Source organism: Macaca nemestrina, chromosome 10, assembly GCF_043159975.1.
Source record: "Macaca nemestrina isolate mMacNem1 chromosome 10, mMacNem.hap1, whole genome shotgun sequence".
NCBI classification, from domain to species: Eukaryota; Metazoa; Chordata; class Mammalia; order Primates; family Cercopithecidae; genus Macaca; species Macaca nemestrina.
This window is the reverse complement of record NC_092134.1, coordinates 65013987-65039322: the sequence shown is the minus strand read 5'-3', so window position 1 is coordinate 65039322 and position 25336 is coordinate 65013987. Positions and strand designations below refer to the sequence as shown.

At 42.3% G+C, this 25336-nt stretch overlaps 1 protein-coding gene across 4 annotated transcripts in view; it reads right to left on the bottom strand.

Moving 5' to 3' along the window:
• The window catches only part of LOC139356711 (uncharacterized), a 122924-nt gene that overhangs the window by 79232 nt on the left and 18356 nt on the right, over positions 1–25336 (bottom strand). For 2 of the 4 annotated variants that reach the window (XR_011609043.1, XM_071071478.1), the window contains exon 3: positions 23242–23357. Coding sequence is in view for 3 of the 4 variants with exons in the window: in XM_071071478.1 (XP_070927579.1) it covers positions 23242–23357 (116 nt within the window). In the remaining variant the exon portion in view is untranslated. Of the gene's footprint in view, positions 1–19367; positions 20311–20930; positions 20977–23241; positions 23358–23962; positions 24067–25336 lie in introns of those variants that run through there. The other 2 variants (XM_071071479.1, XM_071071480.1) reach the window with 2 other exon arrangements.

The window sequence follows — 25336 nt, the reverse complement described above, 5'->3', positions numbered from 1 at the left end:
GGAGCCATGGATGTAGCAGCAACACAGGCACCACCAAAACTGCACCCGGGCAGGGAGTCGGGTGGTGAGGAACAAATACCACAACATCTCTCTCATCTACCTTCAAAATGGCTGTTGGAGCCCCTGCACTGGCCAAATCTAACCAGAAGCCCAAAAGCAAAGGAGCCTGGACAATGGAGTCTGCAGAGGGGAGTCTCCAGGGGTGCAGGGCAGGATGGTGAAAGGTGTCGAATGGATTTCTAAGGGCAATTGGAGAATGATGAGCACACAGCTTTGACAGTTTTGGCTAGAATGCTTTATAGGTCATGCTGTGAACTTCAGACTGCATCACATCAGGGGAAACAAAATGTTAGGTTGTCTCACCCATTAACCAAGTTGGATTTGACTCCTCCGTTAAAGCAGTGCTAACCACATCTCCCCACTGAGATGTAAAGGTGTGTTTTCACTTTGCAATCAGCAAGTGATCCAGCTGGAGACACTTGGCACCAGGGGGGTTCATGCTTTTGCCCCAATAACTTTTTGCATAATTGTTTCAGCATCCATGGATGATTCTTACAATCGGTCATTTCATTAGGTGTCACAAAATGTTGATCTTTCTGATTTTTTTCATCCCATATTTGGATATGGAATGAAAATCATTTGAAATTTTATACATTAAAAATAGTTGAGGCTGGGCGCCAGTGGCTCATGCCTGTAATCGCGGCACTTTGGGAGTCCGAGGTAGGTGGATCACGAGGTCAAGAGATCAAGACCATCCTGGCCAACATTGTGAAACCCCCGTCTCTACTGAAAATGCAAAAATTAGCTGGGTGTGGTGGTGCATGCCTGTAGTCCCAGCTACTCAGGAGGCTGAGGCAGAAGAATTGCTTGAACCTGGGAGGCGGAGGTTGCAGCGAGCCAAGATCACGCCACTGCACTCCAGCCTGGGCAACAATGCAAGACTGTCTCAAAAAAAAAAAAAAAAAAGGTTGAATATAAACCATTTCATAAGGTTCAAATGAAAATATTTATTACCTAGCACTGTTTGGGAAGGAAATCTTTCCTCAAATGGAGAAAACCTACAGTTCTTCCTAAAAAAGAGGGAGTTAATATTTACTTCTTTTCCTTTATATATCAGTTGTCAAAGTGAGAGTCAAATGAATGTTAAACTGCTGCTTTTCTTTTCCTCCTCTTCCTCTTCTTCCTCTTCCTCCTTTTTCTTCTTTCTTTCTCTCTCTCTCTCTTCACTTTTTCTTCTTAATGCCCAAATTGTCCCAAATTTAGTCAGTGAGAGCTCCTTCAAGCCAACCCCTTGATAGGCCCCTGTTAGTCCTAGGGGACTTTCCTTCTGGAGCTCTGGCATGTCTAGGCTTACCTGGTTTAAGTGATATTTCCCTGCCCCAGACCTCCAAAGAATCTTGGCTACTTTTAGTAGAAAATGATATTTAGAGGCTGGGCATGGCGGGTCACACCTATTACCCAGCATTTTTGTGGGCCAAAGCAAGAGGATCTCCTGAGCCCAGGAGTTTGAGACCAGCAACATGGTGAAACCACGTGTCTCCAAAAAATACAAAAATACTAGCTGGGCATGTTGGCATATGCCTCTAGTCCCAGCTACTCCGGAGGCTGAGGCGGGAGGATCACCTGAGCCCAGGAAGTCAAGGCTGCAGTGATCAAGCCACTGCACTCCAGCCTGAGCGATGGAGTGAGACCCTGTCTCAAAAAAAAAAAAAAGAAGAAGAAAAGAAAATGCTATTTAGAGACCAGTAAGTGTTCTCTTTGCCGGTGAGTCATTATTGCTTCTAGGCTCTTACAGTGGACAGAGCCTATGCGCGCGCACACACACACATACACACACACACACACACACACACACACCCTTTAAATCAGGAGTTCACATTAACCCTCCAATTCAAATGTAATGTTATCAGATAGTCAGGAATTTATGTTGAGAAGCAAGGATTTAAGTTGGCTGTGAGAGGTATGTACAGTATCTTTTTAAAAAATAATTATTTTCTATACTACAATCCTACTTACAAAGAAAAACGAAACTAAATAAGAAAAGAGAGAGAACAAATTTACCAACAACCTCACCCTTTTAACACATCACTCAATCTTTTTATATACGTCCTTGGTGGTTAGGGTTTTAATATATAGAGAACTGAAGAGAGGAGCTTCCAAACAGGAAAGTACAGGTCCCAATGTAGATTTAGGACCTGAAATGAAAAGTGTATATACAAACATTTCTCATCTTTAGACCTCTCTTTATGCCATACTTTCTGGGTGCGTAACCTTTCCACTGTCTCTGTCAAAATCATATTCATCCTCAAGAGCTTTCACCGACCCCCAGCATGATGTAGCCTTGCCCTACCTGCAGTGCGTTTCTGTGGATCTGATACCACTTTTCACTTGATACCTGTTAGAGGTATGTGTGGACCTGCCATATCTCCCTAACTAGTTCCCAGCTAGTTATAGTCAGGAACTGCATCTGGTTGTCTTTGTATTCTAAAAGCTCTTAGCTCAGTAACTCATATAGAAGAAGCTTTCAATAAACATTTGCTACAAAAAAATTCAACCGTGGAGGGTCCCAGAATGAGTCTAACAGGTTCACACTATATTGTGAAGACCCCCATAACTGTTCTCCTAGATTAAAAGAAACTTTTCCATGGCCTCTCCATCTTTCACCCTAGTTACTTACTTTTGAAACCTCGGGCTTATGTTATTTCTAACTATTACAGTTGCCTAGTAATACTTCTATTTTAAGGCTGCTTCTAATTTTCAAATAACAATTTTAAATACCTTTAAATAGAATATATTAGTTTTTTTTAATGTCGTTGGGTTGAGAGGTATAAACAATATTCTAATGCTTTACAAGGGAGGTGACTGAATTGCCTTCTTTATAGGCTATAAAGAAAAAGACAACCTGGTGATGTGTTTGAAACTCACCATGATAGAGGCAGATAGATACATTATTGTAAGAGACGTGGATGTCTCTTTCAGCTCTTAGATTTTAATTGAGCTATATAAATGTACACAGTCCACCTTTTTATAACTCAACTAAATTGGTTGGGTTCTAAACCTCACTATTGGCAAATATAATAGTAATTTCAGTAATACTTACAATACAGAAACCTGTTGGCCTCTATTTTCTTATCTATAAGATGAGAAGGTTGAATTAATCAATCTCTATAGTCCTGAAGCACTGTAGTTATGAAACACCACATAAATCTTCTGGGAGTCTATTATTGCTAAGATGTATGCTTTCTATAATATTGATCAGAATAATTTTTTGGCTCCTAAATCTTCCTAATAGCTGATAGATTTTCTAAAGAACAAATTTAGCTTCATTGAATACCTTTAGATTCTTAACACAAGTACTACAGTTGAGGAAAAGGAAAAAGGAAAAACAGACATATTGAAAGAATATTAGACATGTGTTCGAACCAGCTGTGCTACTTACAAATTATATGATGTTTGGCAGTTTACTTATCCTTGATGTAATAGACTGAATGTTTGTGTCCCTAAAAATTCATATACCAAAATCTAATCTCCAATGTGATAGCATTTGACAGTGGGGTAGCCTGGGCATGGTGGCTCACGCCTGTAATCCCAGCACTTTGAGAGGCCGAGTTGGGCATATCACAAGGTCAGGAGGTCAAGACCATCCTGGCTAACATGGTAAAACCCTGCCTCTACTAAAAATACAAAAAATTAGCCAGGTGTGGTGGCACATGCCTGTAGTCCCAGCTACTTAGGAGGCTGAGGCAAGAGAATCACTTGAACCCGGGAGGCAGAGGTTGCAGTAAGCCAAGATTGCACCACTGCACTCCAGCCTGGGCAGCAGAGCAAAACTGCATCTCAAAAAAAAAAAAAAGACAATGGGAGGTGATTAGATCATAAGGATGGAGTCCTTGTGATTAGTGCCCTTATAAAAGAGACCCCAGAGAGCACCCTTTCCCCTTCCACCATGTGAGACCACAGAGAGAAGATGACTGTCTATGACCCAAGAAGTGAGCCCTTATCAGACACCAACTCAGCTGGGGGCTTGATCTTGGACTTCCCAGCCTCCAGAACTGTGAAAAATAAATTTCCATTGATTTAAGCCACCTTGTCTATGGTATTTGGTTATAGCAGCCTGAATGGACTAAGACACTTGGTATTTCCATCTCAAATTAAATAGTAATCCCTATTTTGTGGTATTGTTACAAGGTTAATTTAGATAACTTAGAAGATAGTCCCTGGCATACCACCTGGCAAATTGTAGATAATGAATGAATGTTTATTGAGATGCCCCTCACTATATAGATTTGGTGGAAAGTGGTGGTTGGATATCCCAGGTCAGATTGTCCATTATAATTAAGGGTTTTTTTTGGTCAGATCAGAAATTACTATGGCTAGCTTAAACAGAGGGAAATTTACTAGGAGGATATGGGGGAGTTCACATGAAAGGGAAAGCTAGAGAACCAGGCCAGCAGATGACAAAAAGTAAGGCCATGTCAGGGTCTGTGTAGCGAAAATATTCCAGTAGTCTAGACACAGTGTTGCTTTGTCTAGTGTTACTAGAATAAGTGAGCTTTAGCTATTTTCAGTCTGTCACACTGATTGAGAATCAGATCCCTGTTAGATTAGCTTGGGTCTTACAGTTTCCACCTGGCTACGGGTAGTCAGAGCAAAACAGTCCCACCAGAATGCAACCAATGAGAGAGAGAGAGAGAGAAAAGAAAAAAGAAATTAATCCTCTGCATATAGGACTTTTTAAAAGTGTTAGATATACTAGAAAAGAAAAAGCAGAATCCAGAAATAAAAGACTTCTCCCCCACCCTCTGTAACAAGGGACCAGAGGACCCCACCTACCCATCACCCTTTGTCACCACTATCATTACCACCACCACCCACAAAAAGAACAGCGTGATCCCTGACATGTTGGGTAAAGAATTGCTTGTAAACTGAAAGAGAGGAAACTCAAATGCCCACTAGAATATAAAAATAACAAGTAAATGAAGCTGACCAAGTGTAAGAAAAATGGGAATGGTAGGAACTGGGGTGGAGGAAATACATACGCCCTTCACTGCCCTGCCCACGACGGGCAGCGGCTACTCGGCTCTCAGCAGCTGTTGTGGAAGAATGTGGGCCCAGTGTTGTCTGATCTTGGTATTTTCTCAAGAGATACTGGAAATCCAGGTTTTTATAATGAAAAACATTTTAAAACACTGGGTAAGCCAAACAAAACATGCCTGAAGGCCTAAACACACTCACACTACACCAAGTGTGAATAGCTGCTGTCTGTAGGTGGTGATGCTTGGGGTCGTTTATATTTTCATTTTTATATTTCACTGCTTGTTTCAGAATTTTAACAGTGAACATCATATTACTTTTATAATGAGAGAAGAATGAAGGTTGTCAAATATTTAAAACTCCATTAACTAAACAGGTAGACATTTGAGTTTTCTCTTTTTTAGTTTACAAGCAATTCTTTACCCATCATTTCAGACACCAGGTTGTTCTTTCTGTGGGTGGTGGTGGTGATGGTGGTGACAACGGGGAATAGGTAGGTGGGGTGCCCTGGCCCCTTGTTGTTTTATCTTGCATTAAGATCAGGATAAAACAACAATGTTACAGACATTTTCTCTGGGTCAATGTTTACATGTGACTAAATTTTTATATTATGTTTTACAACAAAAGTTTGCAGTACATCACAAATAATTTCAGCCTAACTACAGCAATAGGCCAAATCTCAGGTTTGCTGATTCGAGGTTTGTGGTCACTATCTTTAGCTATTGTTTGCCCATCAGGACTTATGAAAGCAATTGCTCGTTCCATAATATTATTCTCGTTTCTACTTAAGTATTTAGCCCAGATTCTATAATATGCGAGTCTTCTGGATTCTGACTAGATGTTGGAAAAAAAGAACAGGCAATTCTTCCCCTGGAGTAATTATAGTGTAGTCTACTATCTAGAGCAGTTAGAGTGATTGTGAGTACTAAATCAGTTAAAATTTATAAAGCACAGGCTGGATGCAGTGGCTCATGCCTCTAATCCCAGCACTTTGGGAGGCTGAGGAAGGTGGATCACCTGAGGTCAGGAGTTCAATATCAGCCTGACCAACATGGAGAAACCCTGTCTCTACTAAAAATATAAAATTAGCTGGGCATGGTGGCACATGCCTGTAATCCCAGCTACTCGGGAGGCTGAGGCAGGAGAATTGCTTGAATCAGGGAGGCGAAGGTTGCAGTGAGCCGAGATCGCACCACTGCACTCCAGCCTGGGCAACAAGAGCGAATCTCTGTCTCAAAAAAAAAAAAAAAAATTATAAAGCACTTTGGATAGGTGCTTGGCACAAAGAAGATGTGAAATGAGTGTTAGCTGCCATTGTTATTATGACTGTTGTTAGCATTGTCATTATTACTATTATTCAGGAAGTAGCAGTTAAAATGATCATTTCTGATAGGGAATGGAGGACACGTGGGACGGAAAGGAAAAATGGGGGTATGGAAGGGTAAGAAAAGATAGATGAGGCATTTCTGATTTACCATTTCTTAACTTAGAAGACAAAAAAGGAAAAACTGAAAAAATTGAGAATATGACAAATCTGGAGAGTCAGGGTGGGACAGTAGGTCCAGGGTTAGGACATTGGTAGTGGCATCCAGCAAAGTCCTACAGAACTACTAGACCATGACTTTTCTAACTGCCAATGACAAACCCATTGTGGGTCATGCAATTAATTTAGTATGTGACAATCAGCTTTTTTTTTTTTTTTTTTTTTTGAGACGGAGTCTCACTCTGTTGCTCAGGCTGGAGTGCAGTGGTACAATCTCGGCTCACTGCAACCTCCGCCTCCCAAGTTCAAGTGGTTCTCCTCCCTCAGCCTCCTGAGTAGCTGGCATTACAGGCACACACCACCATGCCCGGCTAATTTTTGTATTTTTAGTAGAGCAGGGGTTTTACCATGTTGGTCAGGCTGGTCTTGAACTCCTGACCTTGTGATCTGCCCGCCTCAGCCTCCCGAAGTGCTGGGATTACAGGCGTGAGCCACCACACACCTGGCCAGCATTTTTTAAATGAAACAGAAGGGAACAGAGCAGAACACAATAATGCCAGCAGTGAAGATAAGTACTGTTTATTGAAAATTCGTGTGTTGTCTTATGTAGAAGTATGTATAGGCGGCAGTTGTGGAGGTTAAAATTTTTTGAAAGCTACTTTACTAGACCAAAGTTGAAGCCTTGGCTTCATTTTCTGCATCGAGCCCCCTCTGTAAAACAGAAAGAAAATGTCTGTGTGTATGTATGTACATTCATGTGCATATGACTATGTGCATGTATATACGTAATTATCCTAAAAGAATTTCAGAAAAAGGGGCCAGGTGCTGTGGCTTACACCTGTAATCCCAGTACTTTGGGAGGCTGAGGCTGGAGGGTTGCTTGAGGCCAGGAGTTCAAGACCAGTCTGGCCAACATAGCAAGACCCCATTTCTTTAAAAAAAAAAAGTTTTTTAATTTGCTGGGCATGGTGGCATGCACCCATGATCCCAGCTACTGGAGAGGCTGAGACAGATGGGTTGCTTGTGCCCAGGAGTTTGAGGGTGTGGTGAGCTTTGATCACGCCACCACATTCCAGCCTAGGCAACAGAGTGAGACCCTGCCGCTAAAAATAATAATAACAATAGATAAAAATAAAACAAGAACTTGAGAAAAAGGAACTTTTTAAGAGGAGAGAAGAAATCCCCCATTCCCCAAATAGATGGCCTAGATCTGAAGATGTTTATTCCAAGGGTAAACTTTTCAATAGTAATAAATAGTGTTTACTGAGACCTTACTGCATGCCAGGCCCTGAGCTAAACACTCCACATTTAATCCTCCCAACAACCCTATGAGGTGAAAATAAACACCAACAGTACAAAGAAACCCCAACAAACACTTACAGATTGAAAATCTACAGATAACCCTGCCTCACTGACTCCTCTCTCTGTCTTCCCCAGCCCCACCCTACCTACCCCCTCCCGTCCTTTTTCTCTCTCCCTGTTTCATATTTCTGGAAAAGAAAAGAACAACAGTCAAAAAGAAGGGAGAAGGGAAAAGAAAAGCCATGGAAATAAAACAGATGGGAAAAGAGGAGAGGAGGAAGGAGGGAGGTGATCAAAGGAGAAAGGAGGAGCGTATTGAGCATCGTCGGTGCCATACCTTATACCGCCAATAAATTCTCATTTTGAATACAAACCCTTGCATGGGACTGTTGAAGAGGGCTCAGTCTTTAGGGTGGAGTTGAGAAGGGCAGAGAGGTGTGGTGTGCCAAAACAAATTCCTGCTTCCTCATTCTGCTCAAGGTCAGCCTTGACACACACTCGTCCAATGTGGCATGAACACCAGCTACAGACAAACCGCTTCCGTGAAAACCAGTATTTAGGTACTGATATTAGCATCTGGTTCAGGGTAGCCTAGAGTTACGCATTTTGTCCTCTCAGGAGCCCTCTATATCCGTTCGATTTCTGCGATGTACGCCAGCAGGCTTTGGTTCAATGTTAATAACTTTGTTCTCTTTGAATTCCTGTGAGATTTTATTCCCTTTGGTGCCCAGGGGTTGTGTGCCACAGTGATTTCTGCCCAGTAACACTTCTGCTGTGATAAAAAGAGACTGCGGGAAAGGCCTGCTGCTTGTCCTCTGCCGGACGCTGCTACCCAACACAATTACTCATACTCGCATTCAGAGAATGTGAGAGAGTGATTCTGTTTCCAGGGCCTCTGTCCTGAGAATTTACTGTCTAATAAACTGAGAACACTAAGCCATGCGCTAAGTGCACATCGTCACTACCTGGAAAAGGCACCTTCTGGCAAGAGCCAAATGGACTATCATGTCTGGATAGACAAAAATGTTGTGCTCAGCAACCTAGCTCTCTCTTCTTCCCAATTATGGGACAGACCATCAGAGTTGGTGAACCACATTACTGCGAGACACCAGCATTGTTGTTAATGCTGTCATTTCAATTATGTTTTGAACTAGGGTTCTGTTGGCTTGCTTGCTTCCCCCACCCCATCTCCCTCCCTCCATTGAAGGAAGAAGCCAAGGTAGGAAAATACCTGCTTGAATTGTTCATGAAATGTTAAAATTTCTGCTTTACCATGGAAAACCAGAGTTTAGACACTATTACTCATGCTGGCTCAGAAACTCAATTTTTAAACTTTCTGACCCCAAAGAAATCACAGAATTATCCTCTTTGCTTCTGTATCTTCCACCTGGGGCCCACATTTGATCTGTGTCAACGCCACTCTGAATGCAGGACCTCTTATTGCCTTGGGCCATGCGAAGGTACAGGAAAAAACTTCAGGCTGATCACTCTCAGCAAACTAACTCAGGAACAGAAAACCAAACACGGCATGTTCTTACTCATAAGTGGGAGCTGAACAGTGAGAACACATGGACACGGGGAGGGGAACATCACACACCGGGGCCTGTCGGGAGGTGGGGGGCCAGGGAAGTGACAGCATTAGAACAAATACCTAATGCATGCAGGGCTTAAAACCTAGATGACGGGTTGATCGGTGCAGCAAACCACCATGGCACATGTATACCTATGTAACAAACCTGCACATTCTGCATATGTAACCCAGACTTAAAGGAAAAAAATAAAAATAAAAATAAATTACCCAGAAACAAATAATATTTCTTAAAATAAAAAAAATTTTTTTTAAACTTCAGGCTGGGACACCAAAACCCGATTCCTGATCCAGCCTTTAAAAGCACCCCAGGCAGGGAGTGGTAGCTCACACCTGTAATCCCAGAATTTGGGAGGCTGAGGCACGTGGATTACTTGAGGCCAGGAGTTCTAGACAAGCGTGGTCAACATAGCAAAACCCCGTCTCTATTGAAAATACAAAATTTAGCCAGGCATGGTGGCGCACACCTGTAGTCCTAGCTTCTTGGAAGGCTGAGGCAGGAGAATCGCTTGGACCCAGGAAGTGGAGGTTGCAGTGAGTCAAGATCGCGCCACTGCACTCCAACCTAGGTGACCGAGCAAGGACTCTGTCTCAAAAAAAAAAAAAAAGAAAAGAAAAGAAAGCATCCGAAAGAGTCTCAAGGTTTATAGGGGAGTCACAGAAAAAATGTTCTCAAGTCAAAATGAATTCAAAGCTGCTTTAATTAAATGCCTTTTAGCACTGCATAGAAACATATGAAGATTTTGTTACAAAATCAAAAAAGAAGTGATTCTCTAATCTTGTTTTTGTTACCAGCTTCCCACTGACCTACTTTTAAATTGCATGAAAAATGTGGCCTCCCCCGCTCCCCCTCCTTCCTGTCCCCTCTCCTCCTGACCTCTATGCCTCTTCTCCCTTCCAGTTCTGTCTTCTATGGGCTCCTTCTTCTCCTCCCACTTAGATAGGGTCTCAAAACTGGTATTCATGTTCTCTTCTTCCTTCTCCCTGATGATGAGAACCCCAACCTTGTGGCTTCCCTGTGTATCTCCAGAAGGGAGATACCCAAATCTCTAGCCATAACTCTCGTGGATGTTCCAATCACTTAAGTCCAAAGGCACCGCTCGTCCCCCTTTGCTGGGCCAACCTCCATGTATGCCTGTTGCTGCACCTTATTATTAATAGTGCAGCCGGGCATGGTGGCTCACACCTGTAATCCCAGCACTTTGGGAGGCCGAGGCAAGTGGATCACCTGAGGTCAGGAGTTCGAGACCAGCCTGACCAACATGGTGAAACCCCATCTCTACTAAAAATACGAAAAATAGCCGGGCGTGATGCCACATGCCTGTGATCTCATCTACTCAGGAGGCTGAGGCAAGGGGATCGCTTGAACCCGGGAGGCGGAAGTTGCAGTGAACTAAGATTATGCCACTGCACTCCAGCCTGGGCGACAAAGCAAGACCTTGCCTCAAAAAAAAAAAAAAAAATAGTGCCCACTTTCACTCTCACAAGGGTCTTGGACAATATATTATTTAGTCATTCTCCTTAAAAGCAGGATTTTCTTCCTGAATATTTACTTGATCCAACATTTCCTCCCTCAGCTACTTCTTTTTCTGAAGCTCTGGCCTTCTTCCCAGCATTTGCATTTCTGTCAGTGCTTCTGACGCGTTTCCATCTTCCAGAACCTGGAAGCCCCGGCATCCTGTTGACTCCTCCCTCCCCGTCTCATCTTAGCCATGCAGAATGGTGACACCAAGGTCAAAGGAACTGGACACAAATCCTGACTGCATCACTTACCAACTCTGTGCCCCTGCTCCCCTCTGGTCTCTGCCTCAGCGCTGTCATGTGTAAAACAAGAAGAACAATACATTCCTTGACCAGCGTCACTGGAAGCATAAATAAGGCGGCTTCTGAAGGGCCCCTGGGCACTGTGCCTAACACAACAAATCTGACTGCATCTTATGCATGCATTCATTCAACACACATTATGGAGCACCTACTGTATGCCAGGCACTGTTCTAGTTCCTGGGGATACATCCATAAGCAAGACAGTCAAAAATACCTGTCCTCATAGAACCCACATCCCACTGCAGAAATCTGACAATAAACAAATAAAGAGCTCCCAGGTCAGGTAGTGATAAGGGCTACAAAGACAAAGCCAGACAGGGTAAGGGGAACAGGGAGTGCCAAGGTAAGAAGGGCTGCTGTTTTAAAAGGGCGGCTAAGGAAGTTGTCACTAATAAGATGACATTCAAGCAGACACTTAAACAAGAAAAGAGGTAAAGGATTTATCTAGGCAGATATTTATTTATTTATTTATTTATTTATTTATTTATTTATTTAGAGACAGAGTCTCACTCCATCACCCAGGCTGGAGTGCAATGGCACGATCTCTGCTCATTGAAACCTCTCCCTCCTGGGTTCAAACAATTCTCGTGCCTCAGCCTCCCAAGTGGCTGGGTCTACAGGCATGTGCCACCACACTTGGTTCATTTTTGTATTCTTAACAGAGACAGGGTTTCGCCATGTTTGCCAGGCTGGTCTTGAATTCCTGGCCTCAAGTGATCCACCTGCCTGGGCCTCCCAAAGTGCTGGGATTACAGGCGTGAGCAGCCACACTCAGCCTAGGCAGATGTTTAAGAACAGGCACAGGCAAGTTCCCTGAGGAAGGCCTGATGTGTTGGAGGAAGTCAGGGATGGCAGCTTTGTGGAGTGAGGTGGATGCCTAGTAGGGAATGAAGCCAGTGGAAGCGGGATTCCCACGAGGGCCTCATAGATCCAAGCGAGGCGTTCAGCTTGTCCTCAGAGGGCAGTAGGAGAGCTGCCAGACTGCAAAGGGGTACCTGTGAAGAGATTAGACCTCAGGGCAAGGCCAGAGGCAGAGGGATTAGGGGAACATTGCAGTAATCCACACAGGAAGTGACAGTCGCCTGGATCAGGGTGGCAGCAGTAGAGGAGGTGAGAAGTGGACACCTTCCCTTTGAAGTCTCTCCAATTTCCCACCGCATTTCCCTCTCACAGCGACGGTCCTGTCCCTGGCCTTCATCACCTCACCCCTGAATTATTTCATTAACCTCCTCACTCCCTCACTGGTATTCATGGACTGCCCCCGCCCCGGCTCTCCTGCGGTCACCTTCATCACATCACTCCCCTGCTCAGGAAATATGACTGTGCCCTGCCCATCATTCCCAAGTCCAAATTCCTCTCCCTGGCTCTCAAAGCCTTCCACTGAGTTCTACACACTCGATGTTCTTCTGACCATAAACCAGTTCCTACCAGTACTCCAGCACCAATTCAGACAGTAACTGGCTTACTTAATGACCAAGAGATCTGCTATTCTATATCCAGTTCAAAATTAACTGGATAGTTCTTTCAATCAGCATAGCACCAGAGTTCCATTACAAAAACAATTAGTTGACATTGATCAAATCCTTACCAAGTGCCAGACACTAATCTAATAACTTTACAAACAGCTTCCCCTCCAATTGTACAACATCCCTATGAAGTGGGTACTGTTATTATCCCCAACTTTACAGATGAGGAAACTGAGGCACAGAAAGGTTAAGTAAATTGCCCAACACCACAAAGCCAGTTGTGGGGGGGGTAGGGGGGAGGGAGGAGCTGGGATTTGAATCCAGAAAGTCTATCACCATCGTCAGCACCCTTGCCGTGGCACTCCATTGGCTCCCGTACTTGGACACAGTGTCTCAGGTTTCTTCATGTGAATCATTAAATTGTAAGTTGTGTTTACAACAAAATTCTCATTACTGTCCCCCAAGCTTTTGCTAAGCATTTTGTCTTCTTCCTATCTCTACCATCTCTACCATGTCTTCTACCTATCTCTACCATGCCAAATCCCACCCAGCTCTCAAGGTGTAACTCAACTTCCTGATTTTCTACAAAACTTCTCTAAATACATGAGACCTCACTGAATCTCCATTCTTCCAGCTATTTGAAATCCACTGCAAATCACTATGTTTGATTTTTTTTTCCATGTATCTTCCCAACTATACTAGATACTGCTTATGTAGAGCAACCATAAATTATGTTTCTTTTTATATCTCTACAGTATGTAAAGCAATCCTGAGCCATTCCGTTCAACAGACATTTTAAAATAAACCCTACAGTGAGCTAGAGCCTGTGTGGGTCCCAACAACACAGTGAAGACAGCACTCAAAAATGCTTGTGGGCCAGATGTGGTGGTTCACACTCGTAAACCCAGCACTTTGGGAGGCTGAGGCAGGAGAATCCCTTGAGGCCAGGCATTCAAGACTAGCCTGGGCAACATAGAGAGAACCCCCCACCATATCTACAAAAAATTTTTGAAAAATTAGCTGGGCATAGTGGCACAAGCCTGTAGTCCCAGCTACTGGAGAGGCTGAAGTGGGAGGATCACTTGAGCCCAGAAGGTTGAGGCAACCATGCGTGAGCTATGATCGTGTCACTACATTCCAGCCTGAGCTATGATCATGCCACTGCATTCCAGCCTGTATGACAGAGCAAGACTCTATCTCTGGGGAAAAAAAAAAAAAAAAGTAAAGAAAAGAAAATACTTGAAATACTTGTAGACCAAATGAGAAGATCCAGGGAAATGCCTGTTGAAACATAATTACCTATTTTAATTAACATTTTTCATATAAATGCCATCAGTAGTGACACTTCATACACAAACATATGATTTTCATGTCATTTCAGTATAAATTCATTGAGCATCTACTTTGTGCTTGTTGCAAAAAGGAATGAGACAAAGCCCTGCCATCAGAGAATCCTCAGTCTGTGTTACCGTATGTCTTAGGGCATGGTTGGAGATCAAGAATAGAAAAGCCACTAAAATATACTTAGGTAAAAGAAAACAGAAGGTAAAAGAGAACCAACAGGCCTGTTGTGGGTGATTGGAACAGAAAATGACCAAAGATGTTACTTTCTTCATTGCCATGTTATCTCTTCCTCTGCTTCCCTCATTTTACATTTCTCTCTTTCCCCCACCTCTTCTCCCTCCCCATCCAGCCCATTCCCAGATTGCCTTCCTTTGCTCTCCTATTACACCATCCACCATGGCTTACATTGGATGGTGCCCTCAGCCTCCAACAAGTACTGGCGACCGTCCAGGTCCAGCTATGTCTGTTAACTTGACTCTCTCCATTCTAATCCCAAGTGTCCAGCAAGAGACTCCAAGGGGCCTACCGTGGACAGGTTTCCAACCCTAGCCCAGACAGCTGTGGCTGGGGAGTGGGGAAAGAACGCCCAAGGTCATGTTGAATGGTATGCAGGGGACCGCTCTTTCTGGGACTAGGCTCAAAGGTGTGGGATGATGGCTTCTGTAAAATATAATGTGATAGGGCTGGGCGCGGTGGCTCACGCCTGTAATCCCAGCACTTTAGGAGGCCAAGGTGGGTGGATTGCTTGAGGTCAGGAGTTCAAGACCAATCTGACCAACATGGTGAAACCCCATCTTTACTAAAAATACCAAAATTAGCCGGGCATGGTGGCAGGCACCTGTAATCCCAGCTACTCAGGAGGCTAAGGCAGGAGAATGGCTTGAAGCCAGGAGATGGAGGTTGCAGTGAGCCGAGATGGCACCACTGCACTGCAGCCTGGGCGACAGAGCAAGACTCTGTCTCAAAAAAAAAAAAAAAAAAAAATTGTATTTTTATATATATATATTTTTATATATATAATGTGATAAATGGTCTAATAGTTGCTCTACATACAACTCAGATTCACATTTTGCAGACTTCACAAATTCATAGAATTTTACAAATGTAAGGGATTCCAGGAATCATTTGACACAATCCCCACACTTGAACTCATTGTAAACCAAAGCCTGAGAGCAGATAAGTGTAGATCCCATACTCTCTGACTTCTAGTCTACTCCAACATTTACCAAACCAAAGCAGTTTAAGACCACCTTTGACATCTTCGGTAGGTGACCGAAGATAGTCCACACTGCATCACAGCATGTGGATTTGTTTCTTTTTTAATATAATTTCTGTACCTACTAAGAACTTTCACATATATCATCCCATCTAGTCCTCCCAGCAATCATGACAAGAATTGTTAAGCCTATTTTGTAGATGATAAACTGAGACCCAAAGAAATAACAGACTTGCCTACACTTTACGGTTCATATCAGGCAAAGCCAAGATTTAAACCCATACGATTTGACTTCAGACCTCACTCTTTCTGCTATGCCATGCTGCCTTCACTCTCTGGGAATCAGCGAAGTGTCAATTTGTATTTGTAATTATGATGTTTTATTTATTTATTTATTTATTTTATCTATTTGAGACAGAGTCTTGCTCTGTCGCCCAGGCTGGGGCGCAGTGGCACGATCTAGGCTCACTGCAACCTCTGCCTCCTGGGTTCAAGCCATTCTCCTGCCTCAGCCTCCCAGGTAGCTGGGATTACAGGCACTCGACACCACACCCAGCTAATTTTTGTATTTTTAGTAGAGATGGGGTTTCACCATGCTGACCAGGCTGGTCTGGAACTCCTGACCTCATGGGATCTGCTCACCTTGGCCTCCTAAAGTGCTGGGATTACAGGCATGAGCCACCGTGCCTGACCTGTTATGATGTTTTAACATCTTAAAAATCTAGCTGAGAAGAGACTGCCCCTTTTGGGTTAGCCAGTTCTTAGAAATAGCAGAGGGCTCATGGAGAATGCCTTTGATATGCAAACCAACCAGTCCAGAGCCATACCTCCTCTACCAGGAGGCAATATTCCTCTGCCTTAATCATCCCAGGGTCACATACCAGGCAACTAAAGACCACTCCTATAGCCCAAAGCTTACAGGAATTATTCAAAATAGCCAGTTCTAACCAGTTTACTCTGCCATACCTTTCCCATGAAAACCCCAGTAAAGATGCCTCCTGTTTCCAGACCCTGTGGGGATAATAAGCTTTGTTTTCCTGAGCCTCTGCTGTGTGGCTTCTTGTGGCCACACCCCAATGACCATCACATAAAAGAACATGGAACACAATAACAACAACAACAAAAAAAAGGACTGGAAAAGCAGACTGAGAAGTTCAGAGGGTCCTTTAGTAATTTTCAAGGAATTAGCATGCACGATAGAGGAGTGGTCAAATGATAATGCGCTCAGACCATAAATACGATATTCTCAATCCCAGCAAGCACGACTTCTGGCACTTCTTGCAGCATTCTTGTCTCCAACGCAGCAAAAGGAGTGACAGAAACATTTTTCAATGCACAGATCAATCCGATTGGTTTGGAGGGAAAAGCTGGTTCTCATTTAAGACGATTTAGTAGCAGTGATTCATTCTATCAAAGGCATCGCTGCTATCTTTGATGCAGACACTATCATCCTATGCCCCTCTGCAATCAATCCCGAGATGTATAATTTGTTTAGCCCAGTGAAATTCTTCACAATTCTCTAAACAACTTCAAATGCTTCTGATAACTTGACCCTGCATTCCTTGGATTGAAAAGCAGCAAGGCACAAATGTCTGAATCCCAGGCTGGTTCCAAAGAGCAGTACTTCAAAGAACTCTGCAAGGCTGAGTCTTGAGGGTTTTTTCCTTAGTATACTTTTACTTATTCTTCCTTAGTATACTTTTACTACTTATTGACTTCAGTTTCTTTGCCATGGTGGAGATTTATTATTCTTTAACTTGTAAAGCTGGACTCAAATCAATTGTATGCTCTGGTTTCAAGAAATCCTGATAAGGTCTCCCAACAACACAAGTAGGGATAGGGTGACTAACCTCCATTTATCCAGGCCTGGAAGGACACCAGGAATGTGGGACTTTCAGCTTTAAAACCAGGAAAGTACTTGGCAAACCAGGACAAGCCGGTCACCCTAATCTAGAGATTTAAGAAAAAGCAAATCTTTTGTCTTATTAAACTTTAAGAGGTGTCTTAGAACTAAATGCCTTGACAATGCAGGATGCTAATAGCCCATTAATATCTTAAAGCAGAATATTTTCTACAGGTTTGCGGAAAGCCCGAAGTATAACTGTGTGACAATAAATACAATAGCTCAAACAGTGATTCTTAATACCTCCAAATGTGATGAAATACATCAAGCAAATGAAGAGCAAAATTGACACAGGCGACAATGATTCATTTCAATATGTAAAGGCCCGGCAGGGCCTTTATATAAAAGTGAGTCTTTAGCCGTCAGCACAAGAGTCTTTGATTCACTGCCACTAAACGATGGGAAGTGCCAGTTGTAACTCTCCCAATGGTGGGAAGCAGGGGCTTCAGTCCCATTCTCCTGGTTCAAACTCTTACCTTTACCTATGTCCAGCAGTGTTGGAATGGGCAGCCCAAAATAATGGGCACATTAATTAAATCTTCAATAGGGATGGGCGGGAGGGAGCCTGCTGGGAACCCAGATTGCTTTCATCCTTTCTAGGGAATATGAAGAGTTAAGACATTTACCAACCCAGCCTCTAAAAAAAAAAAAAAAAAAAACTCTCAAGACTCAGCCTTGCAGTGCTAATTGATTGATGTCATTTATAAGAAATCTAATAATGTTGAATAATTTATTTTAAAATGACAGATGTTGAAAATATACAGTCATACTAATCTGGGTCTAGCAGAGGATACATTCATGATTATCATAAATAATTTCATGTCAGGATTGAGTTTTTATGTTTTAAACAATCTTCAGGTATCTCATTTTAGTGCTTATATTAAAGTAAATTTAGGAAAAAGGTAATTTTGATCCAGTGGATAAAACCGGATCACAAATTTGTCATTCCTCAAACATATGCCAACCGCTGTGCTAGGTGGTGGGAGACATGGTGGAGAACAGAGAAATGGTCCTTGCTCTCACTGGGTTTCCATTCTAGGGGGGAAAACTGACAATAAATAAGTACACAAATATAAAAATAATTATAGATGGCGATTAACAAAAATTCACAGTAAATCTACTTTCAGTTTTCCCATCACTCTATCCATAGCTCTTTTTTGCTTTGTTTTGTTTTGTTTTGTTTTGTTTTGAGATGAGGCTTCACTCTGTCACACACACTGGAGTGCACTGGAGTGATCTCGGCTCACTGCAACCTCCCACTCCCTGGTTCAAGTGATTCTCCTGCCTCAGTTTCTCCAGTAGCTGAGATTACAAATGTGTGCACCACCATGCCCGGCTAATTTTTATATTTTTAGTAGAGACAGAGTTTCACCACGTTGTCCAGTCTGGTCACAAACTCCTGACCTCAGGTGATCCCCCCGCCTCGGCCTCCCAAAGTGCTGGGATTATAGGCATGAGCCACCATGCCCAGCCTATCCATAGCTCTTTGAACCATTCACAATAACCTATGAAACCTCAGTTTCGTATATGAATACATATATCTTCATGAAGAAGGATGATTTAACATTACATAATTTTTCCACCAGAAGAACTACACTATACTCACCTCAGGCTATTAAAAATTTTTCATTACTTTTTTTGTGTTTTATTGAATATTTTTAAATCCCTGGAAACAATTTACATCAAAATGCAAGGCCTCACGAATAAGTTCGGTTTCTCGCTATTGCTGAGGCCTTCTTTCCTTGCTAGTAAGATTGACACCTGTACTTTCTGGTTCCTAGAACAAAGAGAAGAATAAGGAAGAAAATCGTGCTCCATCTCTGTAAGTGTAACCAGTGCTAGCATAGAGGAGAAGAGGCATGGACGATAAAGCTACTTTAAGAATGTAAAATACCCAGGCTCGGTGGCTCACACCTGTAATCCCAGCACTTTGGGAGGCTGAAGTAGGTGGATTAAGGTCAGGAGTTCAAGACCAGCCTGGGCAATATGGTAAGACCCCGTCTCTACTAAAAATACAAAAATTAGCCAGGCGTGGTGGCACACACCTATAATCCCAGCTACTCAGGAGGCTGAGGCACAAGAATCACTTGCATCGGGGAGATGTAGGTTGCAGTGAGCCAAGATTATGCCACTGCACTTTAGCCTAGTGGACAGAGTAAAACTCTGTCTCAAAAAAAAAAAAAAAAAAAAAATGCAAAATGGCCCAGTCCTCCTCTCTAGCCAGGACAGTCTTAGTATGGCCACCCTCCCCTCTGCACCTCCCTCTCTCCTCTGCACCTCCCTCTCTCCTTCTCTGCAGAGTAGCTGTGGGTTCCCTCCCAGTTTCCCTGTTAGTCTCCCCCTCCAGTAAACCTACTCTTCAAACCAGACTCAAACTCACTCATACCAATGTGTCAGTGATTGATGACAGCAAGGATATTACCATTTTAATAAGTATGAAGGTCTTTAAGAAGTGAAACTCTAAGACTAGGGTCTGCAGCTCCAGTGAGTGATAGTAGGTAGTATATATTTAGCCAGCCCTAAAGAGATCCTGACTACACATTCACAGTCTCCTGGTCTAAAAGCCAACTAGCATATAGGGTGCTGGCTGCTTCAGATGCAACTTCATTGTCACACACCGTGGTCATGATTTACCATAAAGTAATGCTCTTTCCAATATATGATGGAGTGGCACCCAGAGCATCTGCTCAACTGAAAAACCAAACAACAACAACAAAATCACTGTAGGTACACTCGGTCCGTCTTGGGTTACTTTCTTTAATCATTTTTCAATATATTGAAATGTCCTCCATCCATTGCATTATTTAAATGTCTGTGTGTGACATTTCTCTCTCCAGCTAGAGCAGGCACTTTCTTCTAAATCACCACATAGAAAAGATTGAGAGATAGTCTCTCAACTATTAAGCATAAATTAATCTTTCCAGGATTCATTTCAAATGTTTTGTTCTGAATGCTTTTCACATTATTATTAATAACAATGACAATTATGTTTATGGGACATTTGCCATGTACCAGGTGTTCTTCCTTAAATTATTCCTCATGCTCACAACAGCCTCCACGTTAGTTATTATTACCTCTCTTTCTGTAGTTGAAGAAACCACCCAAGGCCACACAATTGCAGAGAAACTCTCCGGCGTTTGTCTATCTCTCCTACAAAAGATGCGAAGGGAGTTTATCATGGTTTTTGCTCCTGACTGGGTATTGGAAAGGCAGGAAAAATACTGTATGTCTCGACAATTCTACAAAACATATTAGGGCACAAGGTTAAAAGATAGGCAACTTTTAAAGCCTCTGTGTTTTCTGTGGGCTATTTATGAGTCTGGAGGTGAGTCAAGAATGAAACAGCCAGTTACAGAGAAGAAGAACTATAATCAACACGATGAGACTCAGCAGAAACAGCCTGAACCAAGGAAAGAGCATTCCGATTTAGACTCGCCCTCTCCAGAGCAGGTAATGATAGAGCAACCAACTGGCTGCCAGCCACAGGTTTAAAGCATGTGATGTCAGGACCAACCCTCCTTGGCAAATTCCATCTTGTTCCAGACTAATTTCTAAGTGTTCCTGCTTTATTGGATAGTATTATTAACCTTGCTTTCATGGGATAAACCAGGGTTTCAGTCAGGGGAGGCCTGGGGGCGGCTTAAGGATGGTTGTTCATTCCGTTCTTCCCTCCCACTCTCTCTCCAACACCCTGCCTGAACATCAGCCTAAGAATAGTCCCAACTACCATTTGCAGACATCACCCCAATCTACAAAGTCTTTTCACATACCTTATTCATATAACCTTGTGAAATTGGTGCCATTAGTAGTCCCTTCCTAAACAGAAAGATAACACAGAGAAAAGTTATGACTGACTCTAAATCACACTGCCCAGAAGGATCAAAGCCAGAAGTGGATCCAAGTTTTCTGAGTCTTCTGATTTGAAAAGAGACCAAATGAAAGCCTGCCAAAGAAAAGGTAGCATATGGTTATCCTTTGCTCCACCCCACCTCTCTGACGTTAGGATTAAAATTAATAATAATTTGTTGGATTATAATAGTGTCCTACCATTCACTCTAGCCATCTCCAACAAAAACATGCCTCAGTCCCACAGAGCTTTCCATTTAACATCTTCCAGTTTAATTTCACTCATGGGCATTTATAGAAAGCATTGCTATCCAGCGGTTTCTATTGTCCCCCCTGAGGTTTATAGACAATGCACAAGTATTACTAAGTGTTAGATGCGTACATGAGAGAATAAATCTTCCTACATGTCCTGTTTATGCCTGAGATTGAGTTTCACTGCTTAGTTATGAACTTCCAAGGGGATAGCTTTTATAAAACACATACATACACTGAGAATTTAGTCTGTACACTATGGGCGATAGTAGCCATTCTTACTGTCAAGACAGAAACTCATTCTCGGTGAAAACAGGTTTCATTCACCTGAAGTGAAAAAGAAGAGAAGAATTTGAAATTACTGCAACCACTATTTAGATTGATGGTCAGTTACTCAAGAAACAATTATCCAATCTGTGGATTTCCTCTGTTCCTCCTGCTTACTGTGTGCTTGGCATTTTTTACTATTCATTATCATCTCCTGCAGAGGGTGTTAGAGAAAAAAAGGGGAGGTGAGATTCAAAATAAAATTCCAATAAATTATCATCAAGCACCTACTGTATGCCAGATGCTGAGATAGGTACTGAGAATCCTAAATGAATATTTAGGATTTAATCACTGGTCCCTGTGCATAGGTTGCTGTCAGAAATGCTGCATTAAAGATATGTATAAAATACTACAAAACTCCAGTAAAAGAGCGATTCACCTGAAAAGGAGGGGAGGAGGTGAAGACAACGGGAAAAAAGTGATACTTCCACTGGAACTTGAAGAAGTTGAACTCCAGGAGGAAGCAGATAAGTGGGGAAGAGAAGATAGGATGAGCGGGGCAACAGCAGGAGTGTGGGCAGTGGGGTTCAGCAGTGGGAAGGTTTCACTAAGGGTGGTGCAGGTGGTGACCACACATCCTGGTTTGCCTGAGTCAGTGCTAATTTATGGTCACTGTGTCAGCATAATTAATATAGCACCTCCTTTTACTCTCAAAAGTATCCTAGTTTGGGTAATGAATTATAGCCATCTGTGTCAATCTGAGGCACATATGTCATCACTCTCCCCTCCTTTATCCATGGAAGACATTACTAAATTACCATGGTACATTCCTAGCTAGGCTCCGACTTGTCTTCAAAGTCCTACTGAAAATATCACTTCAGGCAGTATCACAGATTGGAATTGGACCTACATACGTTTTCCAAGCTATGGGTCAGAGAGGTTGCAAAATGGCAACTCACCGGCCATATCTGAATGGTATCTGTATTTTATTTGACCTGCACAGGATTTTTTGCAATTCTGAGCCAGCATTTACTATCATGGGATATAACTCAGAAATTTGTATTTCTGACTTTATTTGAGAAATGGGAAAATCCAATAACATAGGACCTGTATTCCACATAGTGGAACAATTGGCTGAAGTTAAATAGCAAATATCACCCTTTTGTCCAATATCTACCTGTTGTTGTCAGCCTCCAAGCTGGTCCCCACTGATCCTCACTTCCTGGTATCCACATCCTTGTACAGTCCCCTCTCACACTGTATCAGGTTTGATATGTTTGATATGTCAATGGAATATGACAGAAGTGATGTTATTCCATTTCCCAGGCTAGCTGTCATTCTGCCTTTCTTAGATTACTTGCTCTGGAGGAAAACAGCTGACATGTTGTGAGGAGAGGCCCACATGGTGACAAACTGAAGCTTCCAGCAATCACCATAGGAATGAGTCTTTTTGAAGCAGAACTTCCATTCTAGCATTCAGATGATTGAAGCCCCCATCAACATCTTGACTGCAAACTCATGAAAGACCTGAGTCAGAACCATTTGGCTAAGCTGCTCCCAGATTCCTGACCCTCAGAAACTATACAAGAAATGAGCATTTGTTGTTTTAAGCTGCTAAGTTTGCAGGGCAATTTGTTATACAGCAGTAGATAACTAATACACCAACAAAATTGATTTTCTTACGATCTGCTTGTCTCTATCAATTATTTTACCTACCTGGCTCTCAAGACAGTTGAGGTTACATCCCAACTCTACAGAAAGAAATATTGTTGATGGTTTTAAGCAAGAAAGTGAGAAGGTCAGATCTGGCTTTAGACGTATCACACTGGCATCTGTGAGAAGAAGAAGTAAGAGGGAGGCTCAAGATCAAGTTTATTTCCTGAAAAACTCATAAGTAGACTTGGCAGTATAGCACAAGGGGGACGTGATATAGAACCATGTGTAAGAGAGTAAGCTCCGACTCTAGGTCAGATGATATAAGTACAAATCACCATATCACCACTGAAGGATCATATATATTTTAGTAAGTTACTTAGCCTTTTATTTCCTTAACTGAAACATGGGATTAGGAAGGCTTACAGCTGCAAGTAACTAAACACCCATCTACTCACAGCCTAAACAAATAGTTTATTTTTCCCCTGTAACTGAAAGTACAGAGGTAGGCAGTTGCTGGGAATGATTCAACTGTTCAGCAATGCCACCAGGATTCCAGGTTCTCTCTAGCTTTCAACTCTGCCTTTCTTAGCAGATTGGCTCATTGCCTTGTGTTTCTAAGGTGGCTGCTATATCACTCCAGCCATAACAGTTCTGTCTTAGGCCGTAGACTTAAAACAGAAAGAAGCAGGGGCAGGACGAGAGCTTTAATCTAGCTACGTGTGTCTTATTTTATCAGGAAAGAGAAAAGGTTCCCAGAAGCCCCCAGCAGACTTCTACTTACTTCCCATTTGCCAGAACTGGATCACAGAGCCTCATTAGTGGTGATGGAGACGGGGAACATGCGTATTTAGTTGAATATATTGATATTCCAAGCAAAATTGTGTTCTGTTGGCAAGCAAGAAGAGAGGAGAATGAATATTAGATATTCAATTGCCCCTAGTGATACAGTCGACTTCAGAATATTGATATAAGGGTTAAAGTAAGCTGATACATGCTTTAGACTAACAGTGTTTGGCATGGAATTAAGTGTTCAATAGAGCTTAGCTGTTGAAATTGCAATAATTCAGGCACAGAATATTCATCCTGGACTAGGACATGGAAGAGGGAATAATTTTGAGACTTAAGGGCTTGAAAAGAAAGACAGATAAAATTATTGGTGGGAAAATAACTTTGGTTTTAATTGTTTTTTATTATCTTTCTTTCTCCTTTGTCCTATAACCACAGAAGTGGTCTGTTTATCACAACATCTTTTTTCTTTCTAATGATTTTATAATTGTGTATCTTTTGTTAGAATGTCAGTACTTTATTATTTTAAAAATCTAACTAAAGGAAATATAAACTTTGAGTTCTTTAATCTACTCAGTTAAAAAACCTCCTACAGTAACTTTAACTCTACATTCCAATTAGTAGCCTGCACAATTATATAAACACATAATGCAGAGCACTGTGACCTACTCTTCAGAAGATTTGTGTTTTAGACATAGCTCACCTATGTGAAGAAGTAGAAATATTGCCTCTGGTCATGCTAAAATTAATTGCAATATTTAAGTCATATGACATTTAATGTTTCTAGAACTAGCAGGTAGCACAGCTCCCAGAAACCCAACGGCACATTGCCAAACCTGTCTCAAGGCACTTCCAGGTGGATCAGACAATGGGTGGACCCACCACATACTTTTCAACTGTGAACAATGATTCAGGGGCCAGGATTTAGAAACCATGAGCAGCTATGTAATTGCATAGTGTTAGAAACAAGAGGGGTGAGTGGTGCGGAATGTAGGTTTAAAAGAAAAAAAGGAAGGTTCTGAGTGTATACTCAAAATAATTGAAAGCAGGGTCTCAAGGAGATATTTGTATACCCATATTCATAGCAGCATTATTCACAATAGCAAAAAGGTGGAAGCAACCCAAGTCTCAATTGACAAATGAATGGATAAGCAAATGTGGTATATATGTCCAATGAAATATGACTCAGCCTTAAAAAGAAGGAGATGTTGACATGATACATGGTACAGCATGGATGAAACTGGAGGACATTAAGCTAAGGGAAATAAGCCAATCACAAAAAGATACTGTATGATTCCACTGATATGAGGTACCTGGAATAGTCACATTCATAGAGACAGAAAGTAGAACAGTGGTAGCCAGGAGCTGG